This window comes from Suncus etruscus, chromosome 16 (genome assembly GCF_024139225.1).
Source record: "Suncus etruscus isolate mSunEtr1 chromosome 16, mSunEtr1.pri.cur, whole genome shotgun sequence".
NCBI lineage: Eukaryota > Metazoa > Chordata > Mammalia > Eulipotyphla > Soricidae > Suncus > Suncus etruscus.
The window spans coordinates 34,238,957-34,261,376 of NC_064863.1; the positions used below are offsets into that span (position 1 = coordinate 34,238,957).

General features: G+C 39.2%; 2 protein-coding genes and 1 long non-coding RNA gene across 3 annotated transcripts in view; 2 read left to right on the forward strand and 1 right to left on the reverse strand.

Moving 5' to 3' along the window:
* Positions 1–22,420, forward strand: part of LIAS (lipoic acid synthetase) — a 939,974-nt gene that overhangs the window by 571,365 nt on the left and 346,189 nt on the right. The window lies entirely within an intron of this gene.
* Positions 1–22,420, reverse strand: part of LOC126032527 (uncharacterized) — an 891,448-nt gene that overhangs the window by 363,734 nt on the left and 505,294 nt on the right. The gene's annotated exons all lie outside the window — the stretch shown is intronic.
* Positions 1–22,420, forward strand: part of N4BP2 (NEDD4 binding protein 2) — an 83,912-nt gene that overhangs the window by 61,114 nt on the left and 378 nt on the right. Inside the window, exons 14-18 of the mRNA XM_049790205.1 lie at positions 3,873–3,991; positions 7,495–7,633; positions 15,463–15,651; positions 17,654–17,822; positions 20,954–21,077. Of these exons, the coding sequence (XP_049646162.1) occupies positions 3,873–3,991; positions 7,495–7,633; positions 15,463–15,651; positions 17,654–17,822; positions 20,954–21,077 (740 nt within the window). The remainder of the gene's footprint in view (positions 1–3,872; positions 3,992–7,494; positions 7,634–15,462; positions 15,652–17,653; positions 17,823–20,953; positions 21,078–22,420) is intronic.

Consider the following 22,420-nt stretch of genomic DNA (forward strand, 5'->3'; position numbering starts at 1 on the left):
TGCTCTGGAGAACCATATGCAGTACTGGGGATCCACAGGGATAGCTGTATGCAAGGCCAGTGCTTTACCCCTTTGTAATATCTCTCTGATCCCTGGAAAAAATTACAAGAGAAAAATTTTGAAACTTAGAATTGTAATTAAAAAATGAATTCTGTTCCTTTGTTTTGTTTTCGTTTTTTGGTTCACACTCAGTGACACTCAGAGGTTAATCCTGGCTCTGTGCTCAGAAATCACTCGTAGCAGGCTTGGGGGACCATATGGGATGCCGGGGATTGAACCTGGGTTTGTCCCGCGTCTGCAGCTTGCAAGGCAAATGCCCTACCACTGTGCTATCACTCCAGTCCATTCCTTTTTGTCTGTCAAGCTTTTCAATTAAGTCTATACAGAAGTTTCACTTTGAATTTATATTTTTTCCTTAAGTGGATGCTTTGCATTTTCTTAGTACTTTCAGAGATTTTGAAAATTAGTTGTAGAGAATTTTAAAAAGAGGGGAAAGACCTTACAGTTTATTATTTTGGATACATACTGTTGTTCAGCAGTGCAGAGCCTACTTCTGTCCTTGTGAGTCACTCCTGGTGGTGCCCTATGTACACTGAAAACATCAGGTCATCTGCATTTGAAACATGTATTTTATTCCTTATTTTTTGTTTTGTTTTTGGGCCACACCCAGTGATGCTCAGTGGTTACTCCCGACTATGTGCTCAGAAACCACCCCTGGTTTGTGGGAACATAGGGGACGCTGGGGGATCGAACCGCCATCTGTCCTAGGCTAGCACATACAAGGCAGACACCTTACGCTCTCCATCACTGCTCCGGTCCTGTTAAGCTCTCTCCCTGGGGCCCCTGAGAGGTTATTTTGTCTAGTTATTAAGAGAAAAAAGTTCTTAGATGGTAATCTTAAAACATTTTATAATCTCTTTTACATTTGAATGCTCATAGGAACACCATTATATTTTGAAGAAAGACATTGAATTGGGGCTTTGAATGAATGATGGTATTTCCTCATCTTAATATTCTCAAGATACTTTGTTAATTAAGTAGATATGCACTTTTTCCCATTTTTATAATTCATATGATCCAAAAGCAAACTTCAATAAGATCTATAATACATTGTTTAAATTTCCTCTTCAATATATATACTGTATGTAATATATATCTATTTTTTTGTTTTTGTTTTTGTTTTTGGGCCACACCCAGTAACGCTCAGGGGTTACTCCTGGCTATGCACTCAGAAGTTGCTCCTGGCTTGGGGGACCATATGGGACACCGGGGGATCGAACCGCGGTCCGTCCAAGGCTAGCGCAGGCAAGGCAGGCACCTTACCTCTAGCGCCACCGCCCGGTCCCTGTATGTAATATATTAAAGAAATGGATTATCTTTAATAAAGAAAATATCCTTATAGGATGTGACATCTTTTGTTTAGATGATATTTTCCACTCCTAAAACTAATCTTTTTGATTCTAACGAATCTTAGTATGGTAGGAAAAAAAACATCCTAACTAATGTTTTCTTTTTTCCCACCTCTTATCAGTGATTTTATATAGAGTCCCATGAAGAATATTTCTTTTCCCTTTTTATTCTTTTGAGCTCAGGACTAATGCTAAGAAGCAAGGACCCCCATATCAGCCAATTGAGCTCTCTAACCCTAATTTTGGTGTTTATTTTTTTGGTTTTGGTTTTTGGGCCACACATGGTGACGTTCAGAGGTTACTCCTGGTTTATGTGCTCAGAAATCACTCCTGGCTTGGAGGGCCATATGGGATGCCAGGGGATCAAATTGTATAGTCTGTCCTAGGTCAGCCACATGCAAGGCAAACATCCTACCGCTGTGCCACCACTCCGGCCCCTCTCTAGCTCTAATTTTGATTTTTGCAATGACCTGTTTTCATCATTCTTTTCATAAATTTTATCAATCCCTTTTATTTGTCATATTGTCACATATTGTAGTTTCTCTATTATTTTATATTATTAATGACATAAATCTGGATAGACTTCAAAACTATATGTAGTTTTTGAATTTGGAATTTTGCTTTGTAGCAAAACTAAGATAAATAAAATAGAATTAGAAATCATGCTAAGAGGGCCCAGAGAGATAGCACAGCGGTGTTTGCCTTGCAAGCAGCTGATCCAGGACCAAAGGTGGTTGGTTCGAATCCCGGTGTCCCATATGGTCCCCTGTGCCTGCCAGGAGCTATTTCTGAGCAGACAGCCAGGAGTAACCCCTGAGCCCCGCCGGGTGTGACCCAAAAACCAAAAACCAAAAAAAAAAAAAAAAAAAAAAATCATGCTAAGAATATTTATCATAGGGGACATGGAGAAGTACAGCATGTAAGGTACTGCCTTGCACATGGCTGACCTGGGCTTGATCCTCAGTACCTATATAATCCCTGAGCACTGACAGGTGAGATTCCTGAGCATGAAGTCAGGAGTAAGTCCTGAGTACCACTCACTAGGTGTGGGCCAAAAACCAAAAGAAAAAAGAAAAATTACTATCATCTTTTGTTAGTAATAGCATATTTTTGATTTGGCAGTTGAAACATATACAAGTATGGCTTGTTAAAAATAACAACAGTAAAACAATAACAAAAAAATAACAACAGTAACAATTCTCACTTTTATTTTGGGGGAGGAAGGTTGGGCCATAATGGACAGTATCAAAGCTTACGCCTGGCTCTGCTCAGGGATCAGGAATCACTAGTGGTGGGCTCAGGGAACCATATGAAGTGCTAAGATACAAGCCCGGTCAATTGAGGTAGAAAGCAAGCTCTCTACTAGCTGTACTATCATCTGGCCCCTCTTATAAGTATTTTTGAGAAAATATTTATGACCTTTTTTAAAATTGCAGAATTTAAGATTTCCTGTCAGTATGAATTTGCAGCTTATTTGTACATTGTAGTTTTCCCATTGAGGACACTATGTTTTTGAGGATTGTGTTTATAGTATCACACAGTCTTCTTTTTAAGAGAACCCATAAGAGAAATTTCTCCTTTTTTTTTTTTTTTTTTTTAATTTAAAACATTTTTTGGGGGGGAGGGGGCACACCTAGCAGTTTGCAGGGGATACTCTTGTCTTTGTAATCAGGAATTATTCTAGTGTTGCTGGGGGTAATTTATGGAATAGTACCTGGATCAGCTGAGTGCAAGGCAAATGTCCTCCTTACTGTGCTTTCTCTCAGCACATCTCTCAGGTTTTAGTACCAGAAAAGGCTGTACTTCTCCCGATCAACTGGTTTTGTTTTGTTTCATTTTGTTTTTAATGGACATTGAGAACCTTTGTGTCTCCTTTTGCTTTGGCTAATATGATGCTCAGAACTGAAATTTTGATTGCCTTTAGTAATTGTACAGGATTTTGTGGTATGAATATATATGCTAATTTTACTTGGTAACTTATCTTTTATTCTTACCTTTATTTCTCCACTTTTACTTCATTAATTTATATCTTGTTCATATATATACATGCATATGTGTGTATATATTTGTATATATTATTTATATATTTGCTTATTTATACATGACATTTATCTTTATCCTTTTTTATATATATTATGTTGTATAATATACACATTCAATATATATGTTTGATTGGAGGTGTTTATGTGTGAGTTTTATGTATTTATATGCACAGGCACACATATATGTATGTAATTGTGTGTTTGTGTATGTATTTATGAGCAGCTTCAAATACTTTGCAAAAAATGGGATATAAACAAATAGTACAAGAATAATTACATTACTACTTTTAGCCTTTTATCAGTGATCTGGAATTGCTTTTAAATCATTAGTCTTTTTGAAGCAAAATAACCATGCTTTTGGATCAGCATAATTAGTATTTTAAATTCATCTTAAGGATGATTTTGTTTTGTTTTATTTTAGAAAAGGGATCCACTTATGTTTGAAAAAGATTGTGCCACTAAACTAAAAGAGAAGCAGCTCTTTAAGATATTTCCTGCCATTAACCAAAATTTTCTGGCGGACATTTTCAAGGACCACAAGTGAGTGGCAGAATTATTGTCTGTAGTTTCTAGTGAAATGTCATTCAAATCATGTATCATTCATCTTAAGCTTTCATTTTTGTCTTTCTGATATTAAAAATAAATTTAGATGATTATAAACTATTCCAATACAAAATACATAGTGTAGAAGCATAGCAGTTTCTAGCAATTGTTTCTTATATTCTTAATATTTTTCTCATAAATATGGTTATGTGTGTGCATACATATGTGTCTATATGCTTGGATGTCTAAACATAAATGTATATTTCACAAAGATTTTTATGTACTGTTTTATAGTTTTAATGGCATTTATTTTTCCTCCATACTTAGTGATCTGTTCTTTTTAAAAAGTTTAGAGTATTCTGGGGCCGGTGTGGTGGCACTAGAGGTAAGGTGTTTGCCTTGCCAGCGCTAGCCTGGATGGACCATGGTTCCATCCCCGGGTGTCCCATATGGTCCCCCAAGCCAGGAGCGACTTCTGAGCGCATAGCCAGGAATAACCCCTGAGCGTCACCAGGTGTGGCCCAAAAACCAAAAAAAAAAAAAAAAAGTTTAGAGTATTCTGTAGTATTTTTGTTGTTGTTATTGTTGTGGGGAACACTCATAAGTAAGTGCTCAGGGCTGACTCCTGACTCTTTGTTCAGGGATCATTTCTGGTAGGGCTTGGGAGACCAAGCAAGGTGCCAGGTTAGAACCCACTTGACTGTGTATGCAAGGCAAGTGTCCCACCTACTGTACTATTACTCCAGCTCCTTCATAATATTATTTAAGTGATTTATTTTTTTTTAAACTTTATTTATTGATTGATTGATTGGTTGGTTGTTGGACCACACCCAGCAGCACTCAGGTTATTCCTGGCTCTGCACTTAGAAATTGCCCCTGGTAGGCTGGGGGACCACATGGGATGCTGGGAATTGAACCAGGTCTCTCCTGGGTCAGCTGCTTGCAAGGCAAATGCCCTACTGCTGTGCTATCTCCGGCCCCTATTTAAATGATTTCTTAAGTGATTTAAGTGATTCCTATTTACTGTCATCTTTGACTGTACGTTGGAAACTGCTGCATTGAATATCCTTGAACATACTATATTGTATACATGGGTAAATGCTTACAAGCTAGTTTCTAAAAGTGGAATTGCTAGTTCAGATTGTGTATTACAATATTTTGCTGCCAGAGAGGAGATAGGTTAAAGGACAGGATCAAATACTTTGTTTACAGGAGTCTCTAATTTTGTCCCTACCACCACATGGTCCCCAAGTGGCTGTATAGCCACCCCAAAACTATAGCTAATACCAAATTTACTTTGGTAATGGCTCCCTGTAGTAGATATGTGCACTGGCAGTATGAGTTTCTTTATATATTTTAAGTAATCATCTTGCTATGATACTTATCTTTTAATCTAGTTTTTTTTTTTGGGAGGGGAGGGCCACAACTTGCAGTGCTCAGGGCTTATTCCTGCTTCTTTGTTAGGGTTCAATGACAGCCGTCCTTAGTGAATCATATGGGATACCAGGGAATGAATCTGAATTATTCATCTGCAAGACAATTGCCTTGCCTACTGTTCTGTCTCTGTTCCCATCGTATTATTTCTTTGGTTATTTACATGTCTTCTTTATTTGATGTTTGTTTTAGGAGTGAGGGGGTGTGGGTTCTATCTGGTGTGTTCAGGAACTACTCCTGGCTCTGTGTTCAGGGGCCTCTTGTAGTGGAAGTATGTTTTTAGAAGTATGCCTACTTCTTTTTAGGGGAGTGGGTTGACCCACACCTAGCAGTTCATATCCAGCACCTATTCCTACCTCTGTATTTAGGAAGGTTCCTGGCAGTGATTTGCCAGATTGGGGATTTGGGTAGGGGATTTAAACTGGGGTTGGCAGAAGCAAGGCAAGTACCTTAAACCCCCCTGTACAAGCTCTGTTATATACATACTTTGGTTATGAAATAAATATTTTCCTCTATTGTTACTGAGATGATCTATTTTTTTAAAATTTAATTTTGTTTTTTGGACCACACCTAGTGGTACTTAGAAACTGCCAACTCTCTTCAGATTGAAATATACAAAGAATATGCAAAGCATGTTCTTTAACCTGTTGTAGCTATCAACCAGACTTTGTGGCAATTTTTTGTTTAGATTTCTCTTTTGGCTAGTCTTTCTTATTTTAAATTAAATTAAATTAAATGTAATAAAAATTTAAATATTAATTTAGCATACTGTACATGTTGTAGTATTTTGTTTTTCCAAATCAATTGGGTTAATAGATAATTTTCTTCATTGATATAAAATATAATAACTAGTATTTGCTACATTTTGAAATGCAAAATTTTTTAGTATACTCTTTGATATATTTAAAAAATTCAGAACCACATCAAGTGATCTTAGAATCTTCTTCCAGAAGTGCTCAGGGACCATTTGGTGCCAGGCATTGAATTTGGGATTCTGCATGCAAAGCATGTGCTGTAGTCCTTTGACTCATTTCGCTGGCTTCCAATATTGTTTACTTATATTAGTAATATAGTGTGTGCTTCCAAGTATCTTTAGATAATAAGGCACTCATAGCATGTATTTTTTTAATAAAATTTTAGAATTTTATACTATAAATAATCCATGCAAATATGCTTGAATAGTATAGAGTTGAGAGGCAGGGTGGTGTCTCAGCTTTTTTGGTATTCCTATTTAGGATTTCTTTGAGAAGTCTATAATAAAAGCAAATGTGTAAAAATTTACAGGGTTTGGACTGACAGTCTAGCAGCTAGGGTAAGTTTGCTTTGTAAGCAGGCCCCTACCCCTGCCAAGAGTAATCCATGAACGCAGAGCCAGGATTAAATTCTGAGCACTGTCAAGTTGTGACTCCCTCTACCTCCCAAAATTTTCACACACACACACACACATTAATTTAAAGTTGTTTGATATTTTGAAGAAAGCTGATGCCAGGTGTGAATCTAAAAAGGACTTTCAAGATAAATAAGTGATAAGAAAGAAGGATTTTGTAGATTAATCTTCTGGAATCAAAAGTTAGAAAATACATTATTGATGTTATCTCTTATATTTTGGGGGGCTGTTGGCCACAAGAGAAGGTGTGCAGGGCCTGTTGCCTTGCTGTGTCTCAGGAATGATCTTTGGTAGTGCTTAGGGGACCATATGTGGTGCTGGAATTGAAATCAGGGCCAGAAACATGCAAGCTGTACTCTCACTCTGATCATCTTCTTTAAAAACATTTTTTGGTAGGGCTTAAGCCATAATACAGTAGGTAGGGTGTTTGCCTTGTATGTGACCAACCCAGGTTCAATCACAGGCATCCCATATGGTCCCCTGAGCCTGTCAGGACCAATTTCTGAGTGCAGAGCCAGGAGTAACCCTTGATGCTGCTGGTATGGTCCAAGCCCCTACCTTCTAAGATAGCCAGTTTTTAATTTTCTTTTAAAATGTTTGAAGGATTTGCCTATGTTTAATGTTTTCACGTAGCCTTTGTTTTTATTTGTTGACATAATTTGTGCTTAACTCTCTACAGCTATTCATTAGAACAAACAGTACAATTTCTAAACTGTGTTCTTGAAGGAGACCCCGTAAAAACAGTAGTAGCTCCAGAGTTTGTTCATCAAAATGAGAATATCACTTCTCATACTACACAGAAGTCTAAGGAGAAAAAGGTATGATCTTATTTAATTTTTATTATAATTTGAAAAGTTGTGTGTGATAATATAAATGGCTTATTGTTTTTGTTTTTAGTCTGGGGCTACAGGGTTTACTCCTAGCTCTGGGCTCAGGAGTTACTTCTGAAGAACTCAGGGGACTGTATGGGATACCAGAGATTGAGCCTGGATCAATCATGTGTAAGACAAATGCCCTACCTGCAATACCACGCAGCCAACTGGGGTTTGACTCCCTGCATCCTATGGTCCCTTGAGCCTGCCAGGAGTGATGCCTGACCACTGCTGAACGAAGCCCAAGTAACCAAAAAAGTTTTTTTTAATTAAAAATTTTTAAAAAATTGTAATTTATGGGGCTGGAGAGATAGCATGGAAGTAAGGCATTTGCCTCGCGTGCAAGAGGTTGGTGGTTCGAATTCCGACATCCCATATAGTCCTCTGAGCCTGCCAGGAGCGATTTCTGAGCGTAGAGCCAGGAGGAACCCCTGAGCGCTGCCGTGTATGACCCAAAAACAAACAAACAAAAAAATTGTAATTTATATTTTTGAATTTTGGGCCACAGCCAGCAATGCTCAAGGGTTAGTCCTGGATCTGCACTGAAGAATTACTTGTGGGGGTACTTGGGAGACCATATGGGATGTTGAGGTTTGAAGCTGGGTCAACTGCATGCAAGTCAAACACTTACTTACTCTTGAATGGCTTTGGTCCTTAGGAGAGTGAGTACCTATTGAAAAAAACTTTTGGTGTCTAGGGGCTACTTTTTGACAGTGCTTGAGGGATGTTCTTAGCAGTGTTTTGTTGGAATTTGTGGTATTGGGATTTAACCTTGGGGCCTCTTGTGTATACAACATGAATAGCTCCTATTTATTTGGTTGGTTAGTTGGTTGGTTGGTTTTGGGTTATGCTTGGTGATATGACTTACTCCTGACTGTGCTCAGGGATTATTCCTAGCAGTCCTTGGAGGGACTGAACCTGATTCAGGTGCCTGCAAGATTCAGCCTTGCATGCTGAGCTATTTCTCAGAGTAGCTATTTTAGAAAGTCTCTTACATTGTATACTTTCATTTCTTTTTCTTTTTTCTTTTTTTCTTTTTAATATTTTTGGTTTTGGGGTCACACCCAGTGGCTCTCAGGGGTTACTCCTGGCTCTGTTCTCAGAAATCATTCCTGGCAGGCTCAGGGGACCATAAGGGATGCTGAGAATCAAACCCAGGGGGCCGGGCGGTGGCGCTGGAGGTAAGGTGCCTGCCTTGCCTGCGCTAGCCTAGGACGGACCGCGGTTCGATCCCCCGGTGTCCCATATGGTCGCCCAAGAAGCCAGGAGCAACTTCTGAGCGCATAGCCAGGAGTAACCCCTGAGCGGCACAGGGTGTGGCCCAAAAACCAAAAAAAAAAAAAAAAGAGAATCAAACCCAGGTCCGTCCAGAGTTGGCCACTTGCAAGGCAAATGCCCTAGTGCTATGCTATCACTTTGGTCTCTCTTTTTCTTTTTTAAAATAGAAAGGTTGAACTGGAGAGAAAGTTCAGTTGTACAGGTATTTTCTTAGAATATGCCCAACCAAGGTATGATTCCCAGTATCTTATTTAGTACCCCAGGCACTGCCAGGAATAATTCTGGAGAGTAGAGCCAGAAGTAACTCCTGAGCATAGCTGGTGTGATTCAAAAACTCAAAACAAAACAAAACAAAACCACAACAAAACCTGAAAAATAAAATTAAAAAGATAGGAAAGGGCTGAAGCAATAGCACAGCAAAGAGATAGTATAGCATATAGGGCACTGCTTTATACATGGCAGATTCAGATTCAATTACAGGTATCTCTTGTGGTTCCCAAAACATTGTCAGGAGTAATTCCTGAGTGCAATGCCAGAAGTACCCTGTGAGCATTGTTAGGTGTGGTCTCCTTACCATAGTACCAAAATTGACTTTAATTTTTTTTTTTTTAGTTTTTGGGTCACACTCGGCACCATTCAGGGGTTACTCCTTGCTCTATGCTCAGAAATGGCCCCTGGCAAGCACAGGGGACTATATGGAATGCCGGGATTCAAACCACTGTCCTTATGCATGAAAGGCAAATACCTTACCTCCATGCTGTCTCTCTGGCCCCCTTGACTTTAATTTTTTTTTTTTTTTTTTAGTTTTTGGGCCACACCCGGCGGTGCTCAGGGGTTACTCCTGGCTGTCTGCTCAGAAATAGCTCCTGGCAGGCACGGGGGACCATATGGGACGCCGGGATTCGAACCAACCACCTTTGGTCCTGGATCGGCTGCTTGCAAGGCAAACGCCGCTGTGCTATCTCTCCGGGCCTGACTTTAATTTTTAAGTAGACTCTAATACAAATAGACTCTAATACTGTGAAATATTTGTTTATATCCTTTTCCAAAGTCATAGAAAGCATTAATTTCCCCAACCTCTCTTAAATTTTGAATTCTATTCATAGGCAGGAAATTTGAAAAAGACTATATATTTTGGGGGCCCAAGCGATGGCGTAGCAGTAGGACATTTTTCTTGCAAGCGGCTGACCCAGGATGGACCTTGGTTCGATCCCCCGGTGTCTCATATGGTCCCCCAAGCCAGGAGTGATTTCTGAGTGCATAGCCAGGAATAGCCCCTGAGCATCACCGGGTATGCCCCCCCCAAAAAAAGACTATATATATATATATGTATATATACATATATATTTTTTTTACTATATATTTTTATATGATATGTGTAATTTAGTTGTCACGGACTTCTTGGCTGGACACAGAGGGAATTCTTGGGGTCCCTGCTTGAGAAGGTGTATGCATGAAGTCAGCGGAAATTAAATCAGAGATTCAGACACTTAAAAGTAAAGTTCCATCTTTTGTCTATATTCTAGCCTTCCTGTCTCTGGGCTAGTGCAGAACGCTTATACAAAATTTCTTGGCAAGGTATATTTTCAGACAATACTATTTTACAAAGTAAAAAACATGGGGACAAATTGTTTAAGGGCATTTTGTATATTAATAATTTCTGACCTAGGGCAGTTTCACACTTCTGGGTCACTTTTGCTATCTGAAGTTTTAGCTAGCAAGGTCAGTTCCCAGAGACTGGTATTATTCATTGTTTTGGCCTTATTCCAGTTCACACATTCTGAACTGGAGCCTGAAACATTAGCTCTTGATATGACTGCACGTAGGCTAACAGCAATAACAGCAAAGCTAGATTTGAGAGTAGTAATTATTCTGTAAGATTAAATAAAGAATACTTGAATCTACACAAATGTACCTACTAAAGTGTGTTGATATAAATCTGAGTAATCTTTAAGAGAGGCTCCAAGAAAAGTCTTTAGGATGTTAGCTGAAGGTTGAAGTTATGTCTCAAATAATACGCTATATCCCCTTTTTTCCTGAGTGCCTGCCTCATGGATGGGCAGATGACCAAGTTTTTTCAGGGTCCTAATGCCCTCCTTGAGTACAGGTTACTTTTCAAGCATCCTCCTTTGCAGGTGAAAAGACCTTTCAAAAGTACAGACAGCTTTGAAAAGATCCTTCCTCTCATGACATGAAGTTCACCACAAAGAATGATGAGTGCAGTTAGAGAAATAACTATATTGAGAACTACCATAACAATGTGAATGAATGAGGGAAATAGAAAGTCTGTCTAGAGCACAGGTGGGGGTGAGGAGGAGGGAGATTTGGGACAGTGGTGATGGGAATGTTGCACTGGTGAAGGTGGGTGTTCTTTACATGACTGAAACCCAACTACAATCATATTTGTAATCAAGGTGTTTAAATAAAGATATTAATAAAAAAGAATTATTATTTAAATAAAAAAGATCTTCCCCTCAAGGCAGCTAGGGCCTTTTCAAACTTGGTGCCCTCCTAGGTTTCAGGGTCAGTTTTTTACAGGGGATGATGTAGCATTTAGTGGATACTATATACTTAATGATGATATTACATAAATTTGTGTTAATTTTTTTTATCAATATAGAGTATTAATTATAATTCTTAATATTTAAAATGTTTAGCTTTTAGAAATTGAGCAAATAGCACAACTTTTATAATTTACATTTTATTACATCAATAAAATAAAAATGAGAGATTTTGGAATTTAATTAGTAAACATAGTACTTGATTCTTGAAATTAAGTTTTTAGAAAATATCCTTAAGTACTGCTAATATTTCCTTCTAGAGACATGCTAAATTAGATGCAGATGTCACTCTTTTTGTGTATATTTGTGGGTTTTTTGTTTTGTTTTGGGCCACACCCAGTGGCACTCAGGGTTTACTGCTGGCATGCTCAGGGGACCATATTTTATGCCAGGGATCGAACCTGGGTTGGCTGCAGACATTTGCCCTATCAGTTTTGCTAATGCTCTGGCCCCTTTGTGTGCTTTTTTTAATCCTTGACTTTGGGTATTCTGGAAACACTGAAAACATTTTCAGAAAAATCTGATCTTACTGATTTGGTAGAGAATACTGAAGTAAGTTTTCTTGTTACCTTGTTGAAGATATAGTATAAGATTTAAGACATTTGGGGCTGGAGAGATAGCATGGAGGTAAGGTGTTTGCCTTTCATGCAGGTCAGTGGTTCAAATTCCGGCATCCCATATGGTCGTCGCCGTCCCCCCCCCCCCCCCCCCAGCCTGCCAAGAGCGATTTCTGAGCACAGAGCCTAGAGTAACCCCTGAGCGCTGCTGGGTGTGACCCAAAAAACAAACAAAACAAAAAGACATTTGCCTTGCATATCACTGATCCCTGTTCAATCCCTAGCACTGCATGTGGTGTTGCAAGTAAGTACTATCAGGAATGATGCCTGAGGGTAGTCAAAATAAGTTGAGTACTCCCCCCACACTCAGGCACAATCAGTGATGCTCCTGACACTACTCATGAATTATTTTTAGTGGTCAGAGGACCTTAAAGGAAGCCAGGGATTGAACTCAGAATGAATGTGTGCAAAGCAAGCACTTTACCTGCTGTACTATCTATCCAATCCCCAGATAACCTCTTTATATGGCCCCAAAAGTAAAACAAAATACTTATTTAAAATACACACAGTGGGGCCAGAGAGATAACACAGAGGTAGGGTGTTTGCTTTGCATTTAGCCAATCCAGGACAGAAAGTGGTTCGAATCTTGGCATCCCATATGTCCCCCATCCCTGCCAAGAGTGATTTCTGAGTGCAGAGCTAGGAGTAATCCCTGAGCGCCACAGGGTATGACCCAAAACAAACAAAAAATACACACAATATTTAAATAAGGTATACTGTATTATTTTAAATAAGGTTTTTACATTTTAATTTTGTAAATTTTTGTTTTTGTTTTTTTGGGCCACACCCATTTGATGCTCAGGGGTTACTCCTAGCTAAGCACTCAGAAATTGCCCCTGGCTTGGGGGGGGCCATATGGGACCCCGGGGAATAGAACCACGTTCCTTCCTTGACTAGCACTTGCAAGGCAGACACCTTATAGTGCCACCTCACCGCCCCCTAATTTCGTAAATTTTTTGTTACACTATTTCTCAGCCCCTAAATGAGTTGTTTTTATTGTTGTTTTATAAAAAAAATTTTTTTTTGGTTTTTGGGCCACTCCCGTCAGTGCTCAGGGGTTACTCCAGACTATCTGCTCAGAAATAGCTTCTGGCAGGCACGTGACCACAAGGGACATTGGGATTCGAACCAACCACCTTAGGTCCTGAATTGGCTGCTTGCCAGGCAAACGCCACTGTGCTATCTCTCTGGCCCTGTTTTATAAAAATTTTTACATATTTAAAAAAGGCATTGCCTAGTTGACATACTTGATCATAGTACATTTGTTTTCACATAAGAGAACACAAAGTTATTAAAAAAATGGAAAGAAATAACTAAAGTGGAAGAGGGGGAAAAAAAGAAAATGTAGAGTAGCAAGCTCATTTGTGAATATTATATCACCAATGGAGTCATTAATACAATGGCGGAAGGTTTAGTAAGCTCTTGTTATATATCCACTCTGTTAAATTGGAGTATTCTTTTATGGATGACACCATCAAACAAATGAAGTTGTCCAGAAATTCAAAGCTAAGCACTACGAATTTTTAGGAAATATGCTCAGCAACAGGGCCTTCTGGAAAGAGACCTGGTTTGAACATGAAAACTTCATTTGTGGGCATGGTTACAGCTGCCAGGCTTTTCTGGAAGAAGGAAGATATGGGGGAGGATGCTCGCACTTGCTCCAATAAAAGCCCAATCATTGGCATATATGAAGTGTGACCAGGTTGTAGAGGGTCAGTGATGAGGCAGGCCATCAGGGAAATAGTGATTCTGGATAATGGAGGCAGCAAGCATAGCTTTGCGGGGGGTGGGGGGGGTGGGGGGTTGTGTCACATCCTCCTCCTGAGATGGCCAGCTATGTGCTGCATGGGCCAGTCCATTTTATATCCTGTTCGAGAAAAGAGAGTATGGAACAGGTTCAATTCGAACATAGTGATTGAGTTTGTGGATGAAGTTATCTGTTTTTTTTTTTTTTTTTAAGCGTATTCAATTTTAAATCCAGTTTGAATTACAATCACTTGGTAAATTTTTTGTTTTTGTTTTTGGATTGTACCTTGTGGTGTTCAGGACTTCTGGTTGAATGCTTAGGAATCACTCCTTAAGGGGCTTAGGGACCATTTAGGATACTGGGAATCAAACCTGGTAGACCATATACAAGGCAAGTGCCCTACCCACTACAGCTCTGGCCCCAACTTGATACATTTTAAAAAGCTTACTCAAATTATTCATAGTTGAGTTTTAAATTCTTTTTGTTTTTTGGTTTTTGGGCCACACACGGCATTGCTCAGGGGTTACTCCTGGCTGTCTGCTAAGAAATAGCTCCTGGCAGGTACAGGGGACCATATGGGACATCGGGATTTGAACCAACCACCTTTGGTCCTGGATCGGCTGCTTGCAAGGCAAATGCCGCTGTGCTATCTCTACGGGCCCCATAGTTGAGTTTTAGACATAACTGTTCCAATGTCAGTTCTACCACCATTGTTAACTTTCCTCCACCAAAGTGCCCAAGTTCCTTCCCACCACCTAGCCTGCCTCCTTGTCAGATACGTTTTGAAATTTGGTTGCTGTAGTTTGGATTTTATATTTTCAGTTTGTTGGTTCTGATATGTGGTTTAGATATATATAAATATGTATGCTACAACTCATATATAAGCCCAAACCCCTGAATCTTGCCTCAGTTACCTCCTGTCCACCTTTTATGTTTTCCCCTTCGACATTTTCCTTCACTGTCCTCATTGCTATAACAAAGCGTCAAGAATAATATAGGTATCCTCCTGTTGCTGTCTTACATTCCCTTGTCCTGTGATTCTATATGTTATAGATAATGAAATCATCTGGCATTTGTCCTTCTAACTTCCCTTCTGTTTTGAAGAGAATACTATTTAATTATTTAATTGATTGCTAATTAAAAAAATAAATTGAAATATGCCATTATTACTCTGGACCCTTTAATAGGTCTACAAACTAAAATTGGAAAATTTTGCATAACTGAATCATAGTTCTTTATTGGGGACACCAGTTTTTAGAGGGTGTCTATATCCAGTGGTGTCAGAGCTACTATGAATTGAACCATGCAAAGTACGTTTTTCTCACCATTGAGATATCTTTCAGCTTTTTATCACTTAATTATATCTTGATAAATTTTAATAAGCTCTTCACATCTAAGGTAATAGTGGTTCTGGCATCCTTATTAAATGAAGGAGTTAATAATTGTTGCTAAGAACACATCCGAATTAGTAGGTAGATTCTGGGAAGAACTGGTTTTATGACAAGACGAAAAACCTATTTTTTCATATGCACTTTCTACTTTGACCCTGTTTCAAAATATAATTCATTATAGGCAAAGAAATCTAAGGAGACTGAAGATATACCAGGTGAACCGTCTTTTCAGGATTTTGAGTACCCAGAGTATGATGACTATAGGGCAGAGGCATTCCTGCATCAGCAGAAGAGGACTGAATGTTATAGCAAAGCAAAAGAAGCTTATCGGATGGGGAAAAAAAACGTTGCTACCTTTTATGCTCAGCAGGTAAAGTGGGAAGCTGATAATATTTTTTTAATGTACATTGTTTGAATAATCTTGGAGCATAAATCTTTGTTTTGTTATCAGATCAGATTTGGAAAATGGGGATTAAACAAGACACATAAGAATATAAGAATTGGGGCCAGAACAGTGGCTCAGTGGTAGGGCGTTTGCCTTGCACATGGCTGACCTAGGACAGACCATGGTTCAATCCCCTGGTGTCCCATAGGGTCCCCCAAGCCAGGAGCAGTTTCTGAGTGCTTAGCCAAGTGTAACTCCTGAACGTCTTGATCTTCTCTAAATGTTCTTTTGGTAGTTTTTCATACGGCTTATATGAATTTCAGGGTTTTCTGATAGCTCATTCTTTCATTTGGGCTAAATCTATACAAACTTTCTGGTGGAAATATACTTCCAGACCACTGCAGATTATGATTATATTTTGTGCTTTATTTCTTGTTTGAAATTTTAGTAATGTGTCTTTTTTGTGGGGTATGATGGGTTTGAGTGCATTCTGAACCACACCTATCTGTGTTCCTGGCTTTCTCCTGGCTCTGTATTCAAGGGTCACTTGTAGCAGTGCCAATGATAGCTAACCTTTTTGAGCCCAAGTGCCCAAACTGCCACACAAAAACAAAGAATTTCCTCAAAGTGCCAGCACGTCCTCCCAATGGCCAGTCTGGCCCTGTTGCCAGGTGAGCAAAGCAGATACCAGCACACTTGCCTCCCGCCGTGCCACATATCTTAATTGTGGACCTTCCTGCATGCCAGCTACAAGGCCTTCACGTGCCACAGCTGGTATGTGTGCCACAGGTTCACCATCACTGGTAGTGGATGCATTTTTATGCTGGGGATCGAACTTGGGTCTATTGTGTTCTACTATCTCATTAGGGATATACAAAAGTGATATCCCTGATGTATCACTTTTACAATCTGAAAGGGAAATAAATGGGTTCAAAGGACTGAAGGAAGAACTTTGCTTGTAGAAGCCCTCAGTCCATCCCCGAAAGCACATGGTACCCCATCACTGCCAAGTGTGGCCTGAAAGAAAATTTAAAAAAACCTCAAAATCTAAAGTTGTGAATAAGAAAATCACATTACTATATTTTGGGAACTTGCAATTTGTTAAGCTTTAGTTGGTATCATATTAAAAGAACCACACATGCTTTACTTTTTATTTTGTGGTTTCACATTTTTCTTTTTCATGATAGAGCCAAATCAAAGTGTCTTTTTTTTTTTTTTTTTTTTGGTTTTTGGGCCACACCTAGTGGTGCTCAGGGGATACTCCTGGCTGTCTGCTCAGAAATAGCTCCTGGCAGGCTCAGGGGACCATATGGGACACCGGGATTCGAACCAACCACCTTTGGTCCTGGATCGGCTGCTTGCCAGGCAAATGCCGCTGTGCTATCTCTCCGGGCCCCAAAGTGTCATTTTTAAACCATCTTCATGAAGATGGTTTACATGAAGTGACTAGAAGTTTTAGCAGGAACAAGCCCTAGGATTATCAGAGGATAAGCCAATGTATGGGAGATGTTTATTTGAGTTTTTAGGTTATGATTTTTGTTTTAGAAAAATATTAGAAATAATTTAGTAGTTCTAGAACTTTATTAATATTATTTTGGTTTTAGAGACATACCAGTTGGGCTCTGGGGCTAATCCTGATTCTTGGGGGTTGGGGGTTGCTCCTGACAGTACTCAAAGGACAATCATTTGGTGTCAGGGAGTAAACCTGGGCCTCCTGCTTGCAAAGAATATATTTAGCTCATTCAGTTTTCTTTAGCCAAGATAGAGCTCCACAGAAGTGCTCTCATTATTAACCCATGAAAATTCAAAATAAATTTTGATGTATTCTTGAATTGTACTGTTTAAACTTTCAGATCAGCTTTCACCTTTTTTTTTTTTTTTTTTGCCCTCACTTTTGGGAGGGCACTCTTTATTTCCTCATTATCTATGAGAGCAAAATAACAAAAAAGTCTTCGTTGAGACTTTTTATCTTTGTGTCTAATTAAAGGGGAGTCTCCATGAACAGAAGATGAGAGAAGCCAATCACCTTGCTGCTGTGGAGATCTTTGAGAAAGTCAATGCCTCCCTGTTACCACAGAATGTCTTAGACCTCCACGGGTTACATGTGGATGAAGCGATTGAACATTTGATGACAGTTTTACAGCAGAAAACTGAAGGTAGGACTCTAGCAATGAGAACATTAAAGTGGGAACTATTCATCTGACTTTGTTAGCATAACCTGAAAATTTCAGTAAAGGACTATTTCTCATTAACTCTCTCTCTCACTCTCACTCTCACTCTCACTCTCTCTCTCTCTCTCTCTCTCTCTCTCTCACACACACACACACACACACACACATGATCTCTCTCTCTCATTTTTTGGTTACACTTAGGGTCAAACTGAGGGCTAATGCATTCAAGGCAAGTGCCCTACTATACTAGTCTCTGTGTCCTCAAAAGATTACTTTTCTTTTTTCTTTTTGTTTTGTTTTTTGCCCATACCTGATGATGTTCAGGAGGGGTTACTCTTGGTTTTTGTTTGTTTGTTTAAAAGTTCTTGATAACTGAGGTAAGTCATACACCTAATACCCATCCCATCACCAGTGTTCATTTCCTGCCACCAATTTCTCCAGCTTTTCTCCCAATCCCTTTTTCCACCCGCCCCAATCTGCCTCTATGGCAGGCAGTATTTTTCTCTTTCGCCTCCCCACTTTTTTCCTTTTAGGCATCATGGTTTCTAATACTGTTGCTGAAGGGGTCTAATGCATATCACTTTACTTCCTTTCAGCATTCAGTTCTTGCCTAGAGCGATCATTTCCAACAATTATTGTCCTAATAGTCTCTTCTTTATCCTAACTGCATTCCTTCCATCATTTCTATTTGGATATTATTATCATACTATATTTTTATATCCTGCAGATGAATGCACTCATTCTATGTCTATTCCTGTCCTTCTGACTCATTTCACTCAGCATAATACTCTCCATGTCTATGTATAAGAAAATTTTATGACTTGATTTGCCTTAACAGCTGCATAGTATTCCATTGTGTAGATGTACTGCACTTTGTTTAGCCACTCATTTCTTCTCAGACACTTGGGTTGTTTCCATATTCTGGCTATTATGATTAGTGATGCAATGTACACAGTAGGACAGAGGGCATATTTGTATTGCATTTTTGTGTTCCTGGGGTATATCTGTAGGAGTGGTATAGTTGGATCATATGGGAAGCTCAATGTTCATTTTTTTATGGAATACCATATTGTTTTCCAGTAAGGCTGATTAGACGGTATTCCCACAAGAAGTGAATGAGAGTTCCTTTCTCCCCATATCCACATGAGCAGTGCTTTTTCTTGTTCTTTATGATGTGTGCCAGTCTCTGTGGCGTGAGGTGATATCTCATTGTTGTTTTGATTTGCATCTCCCTGGTGATTAGTGATGTGGAACATTTTTTCATGTGCCTTTTGGCCATTTGTGTTTCTTCTTTGAGGAATTGTCTGTTCATTTCTTCTCCCCATTTTTTGGTGCTGGTATTCCTTGACTAGGAGTAGTGTGTAGCTGCGGAGTAGATTGGAGTGGCTGATCTCCACTGGCTCTTTGTTTTGGATTATGTCCCTCACCCAGGTGCTGTCAACATGACTTTCGGGTCCCAAATCCTCAGGATCTGCTGCCACTGCCCTTTGTCTCTGAGACACGGGTTCCGAAGCTCTTACTCTTGTTTTTTTTGGGGGAGGGCACGGGGGGGGGGGGATTGGCATACCCGGTGGTGCTCAGGGGTTACTCTTGGCTCTGCACTTAGTAATTGCTCCTGGAAGGCTCAAGGGATGATATGGGATGTGAGGACTGAATCAGGTCTGTCCCACGTCATCCTCATGCAAGGCAAATGCCCTACTGCTGTGCTATCACTCCAGACCCCTGCTCCCGCTTTTTGATTAGGAATTACTCCTGTTGATATTTGGGGATCATATGGGATGCCTGGGATAGAACTTGGGTTGATCCTGTGCAAAGTAAGTGCCTTACCCTCTTTACTACTCCTCTAGTTATTTTTTAAAACTAGAATTGCATTCCATCTTGCAAATTGAACTACCTAAAGAGAGCTCTATTTTCTATTATAGCTTCTTGATGAGTAGGGGGCATAGGAACAGGAAGAGTAAGTAACTTGTCCATCCATGATCATGTTACATAATCCTCTGGATGTCCCTGCTGATAAGACCAAAGCTGGCTGTGTTCAGAATATTTTATTAATAGGGTTGCTGTGGAGAGTCTTTGTTTGTACAAGTTCGTGAAGCAATGCTGAGTCCACATGTGTAATAATTGTTAAATGTTATCAGTATTTTCAGAGAGAACTTCTGGTAGCATGTAGAAATCTTCCACTCTATTGTTTGTCATTATTCGTTGTTAGGTAGATGAATTACAGTGAGTCTTTCATGTATAGATGAAACAAACATTCATTAAATTTTGTTTGTTTGGGGGCCAGAGAAATAGCACAATGTAGGGCCTTGGCCTTGCAAGCAGCCGACCCAGGACCAACGGTGGTTCAAATCCCCGCATCCCATATGGTCCCCTGTGCCTACCAGGAGCAATTTCTGAGCAAAAAGCCAGGAGTAACCCCTGGGCACCACTGGGTGTGACCCAAAAGCAAAACAAAAACAAAAACAATTTGTTTGTTTTGTTTACACTGACAGTTCTCAGGGGCTCTGCTGGGTTTGTTGCTCCACGAACCATACATGGTATTGGGGATTCAATCTTGATCTATGTATAGAACATGCACTTTGCCCATTGAACTATCTCTCTGGCCCCCAAGACATAAATTTTGATTGTGGAGACTGGAGCCACACTTTGCAGTACTCAGCTTTACTCCTGGTTCTGTGCTCAGGGGTCACTCATGACAGTGCCAGAGATTGACCACAATTGGCAAAATGCAAGGCAAGCACCTTAACCCATATAGGATCTCTTCGTCTCTCAAAACATACACTTTAAAATGGGGCTTTCTTTTTGTAGTATTAAATTTGTAAGTCCCTATGGGAATATTTTCACATTGTGCTTGATATCTTTTTTGCGGCGGGAGTTTTAATATCCAGTGGTACTCAGAACTAGCTCTCAGCTCTTGTGCTTAGGGATCAATACGGGGAGGATTCAATAGATCATTATGGGGTTCTGAGAAATGAACCTAGGTCCATCATGTGCAAGGCAAATTCCCTACCTGCTGTACTATCTTTCTTTAGCCCTCACAGTGTGTTTGAGTTGATTTGTTTTCTGTTAGAATGTAAGTGAATAAGCTGTAACAGATCCAATTCTTTTCATAACAGATTTTAAGCAGAATGGTGGTAAGCCCTATTTGTCTGTGATTACGGGCAGAGGAAACCACAGTCAGGGAGGAGTTGCTCGCATTAAACCAGCCGTCATTAAATACCTCACAAGCCATAGTTTTAGGTGAGTATAAATTTCCTCTTTTTGGTAATGACAGTTAATAGAATCAGTAAATACTCTGTGTGTGATTAATGCCTAGTTTTAGCTTCAATATAATTCATGCATATACTTAATATGAAGCATTTAATTCATGCTTACGTGATGATGAAATGTTCTTTAAACTAGAAATGGAAGAAAAATGTATATGGTTGAGGTAATCTGATAATATCACTTCATTCTAAGTTTAAAAATCTAAACATGAATATATTTGTTTCTTTGTATTTGATTGTGTATTCAAGATAACTAGGTGATAGATGTCATAGTTTAGGGTTTTTTATTCCTTTGAAAGACCCTTTTTTGATGATTTTTGGAAGTTTTGGAAGCTTATGTGTAGTCATAATTTGGATTTGTTGAAACTTAGTTGGAGTCCAGTCAGTATGAATTTGTACATCTTAAATGCCATTCAATGACTTTTGCTGTCAAATATGAAATGTTCTTTTTCTTTAATTATTATTCAGTAACAGAAAATGATAAGAGAAGTCCAATAATAAATATCTGAGGCCAGAGAGATGGTGCAGTAGTAAAGGTATTTACCTTGTGCACCACTGACCTAGTTCGATTCCCCAGGGTTTTCTGAACATTGCTGAGTACAACTCACAACACTGTTAAGCCACCCCCCTCCTCCAAGCACTACAGGGTGTGGTCCCAATTCATTTATTGATAATTCTCTGTATATATGTGTATATATATATATACATATATATCAGTAAATGTATATCAGTAAATACCCACTTTCCACTAGTAATATTTTAATTGCTGTAATGTATTTTGTGTGTTATTTGGCTTCTGTATTGAAAATTACAGCATTCTGAGCATGAAAACAGGATATTTCAGAATTATTGATATGAAACAATGTATTTAGGACAGAACATTATGATTTGTGATTAATGATATATATTTTTTTGTTTTCTTTTCTTTTGTTTTTTTGGGCCACACCTGTTGACACTCAGGGGTTACTCCTGGCTATATGCTCAGAAATCGCTCCTGCCTTGGGGGGACCATATGGGGTGCCGGGGGATCGAACTGAGGTCCATCCTAGGCTAGTGCTCTCGAGGCAGATGCCTTACCTCTAGCGCCACCTCTCCAGCCCCTAATGATATATTTTAGATATGAGTATTTCTTAAACCTCAAACTAAGGGAGTTAAAAAAAACATTATAGTTTAAGCAAGACATAATGGATATTAGAGATATTTTTGTCTTGGTACTGATTTAATTCACAGAAATAATATAATGCAGGTATCTTATCCTTTACACAGCTCATTCTTCTTCATGAAGGTCAAAATCTTGAAGGCTTGACAATGTTGTAA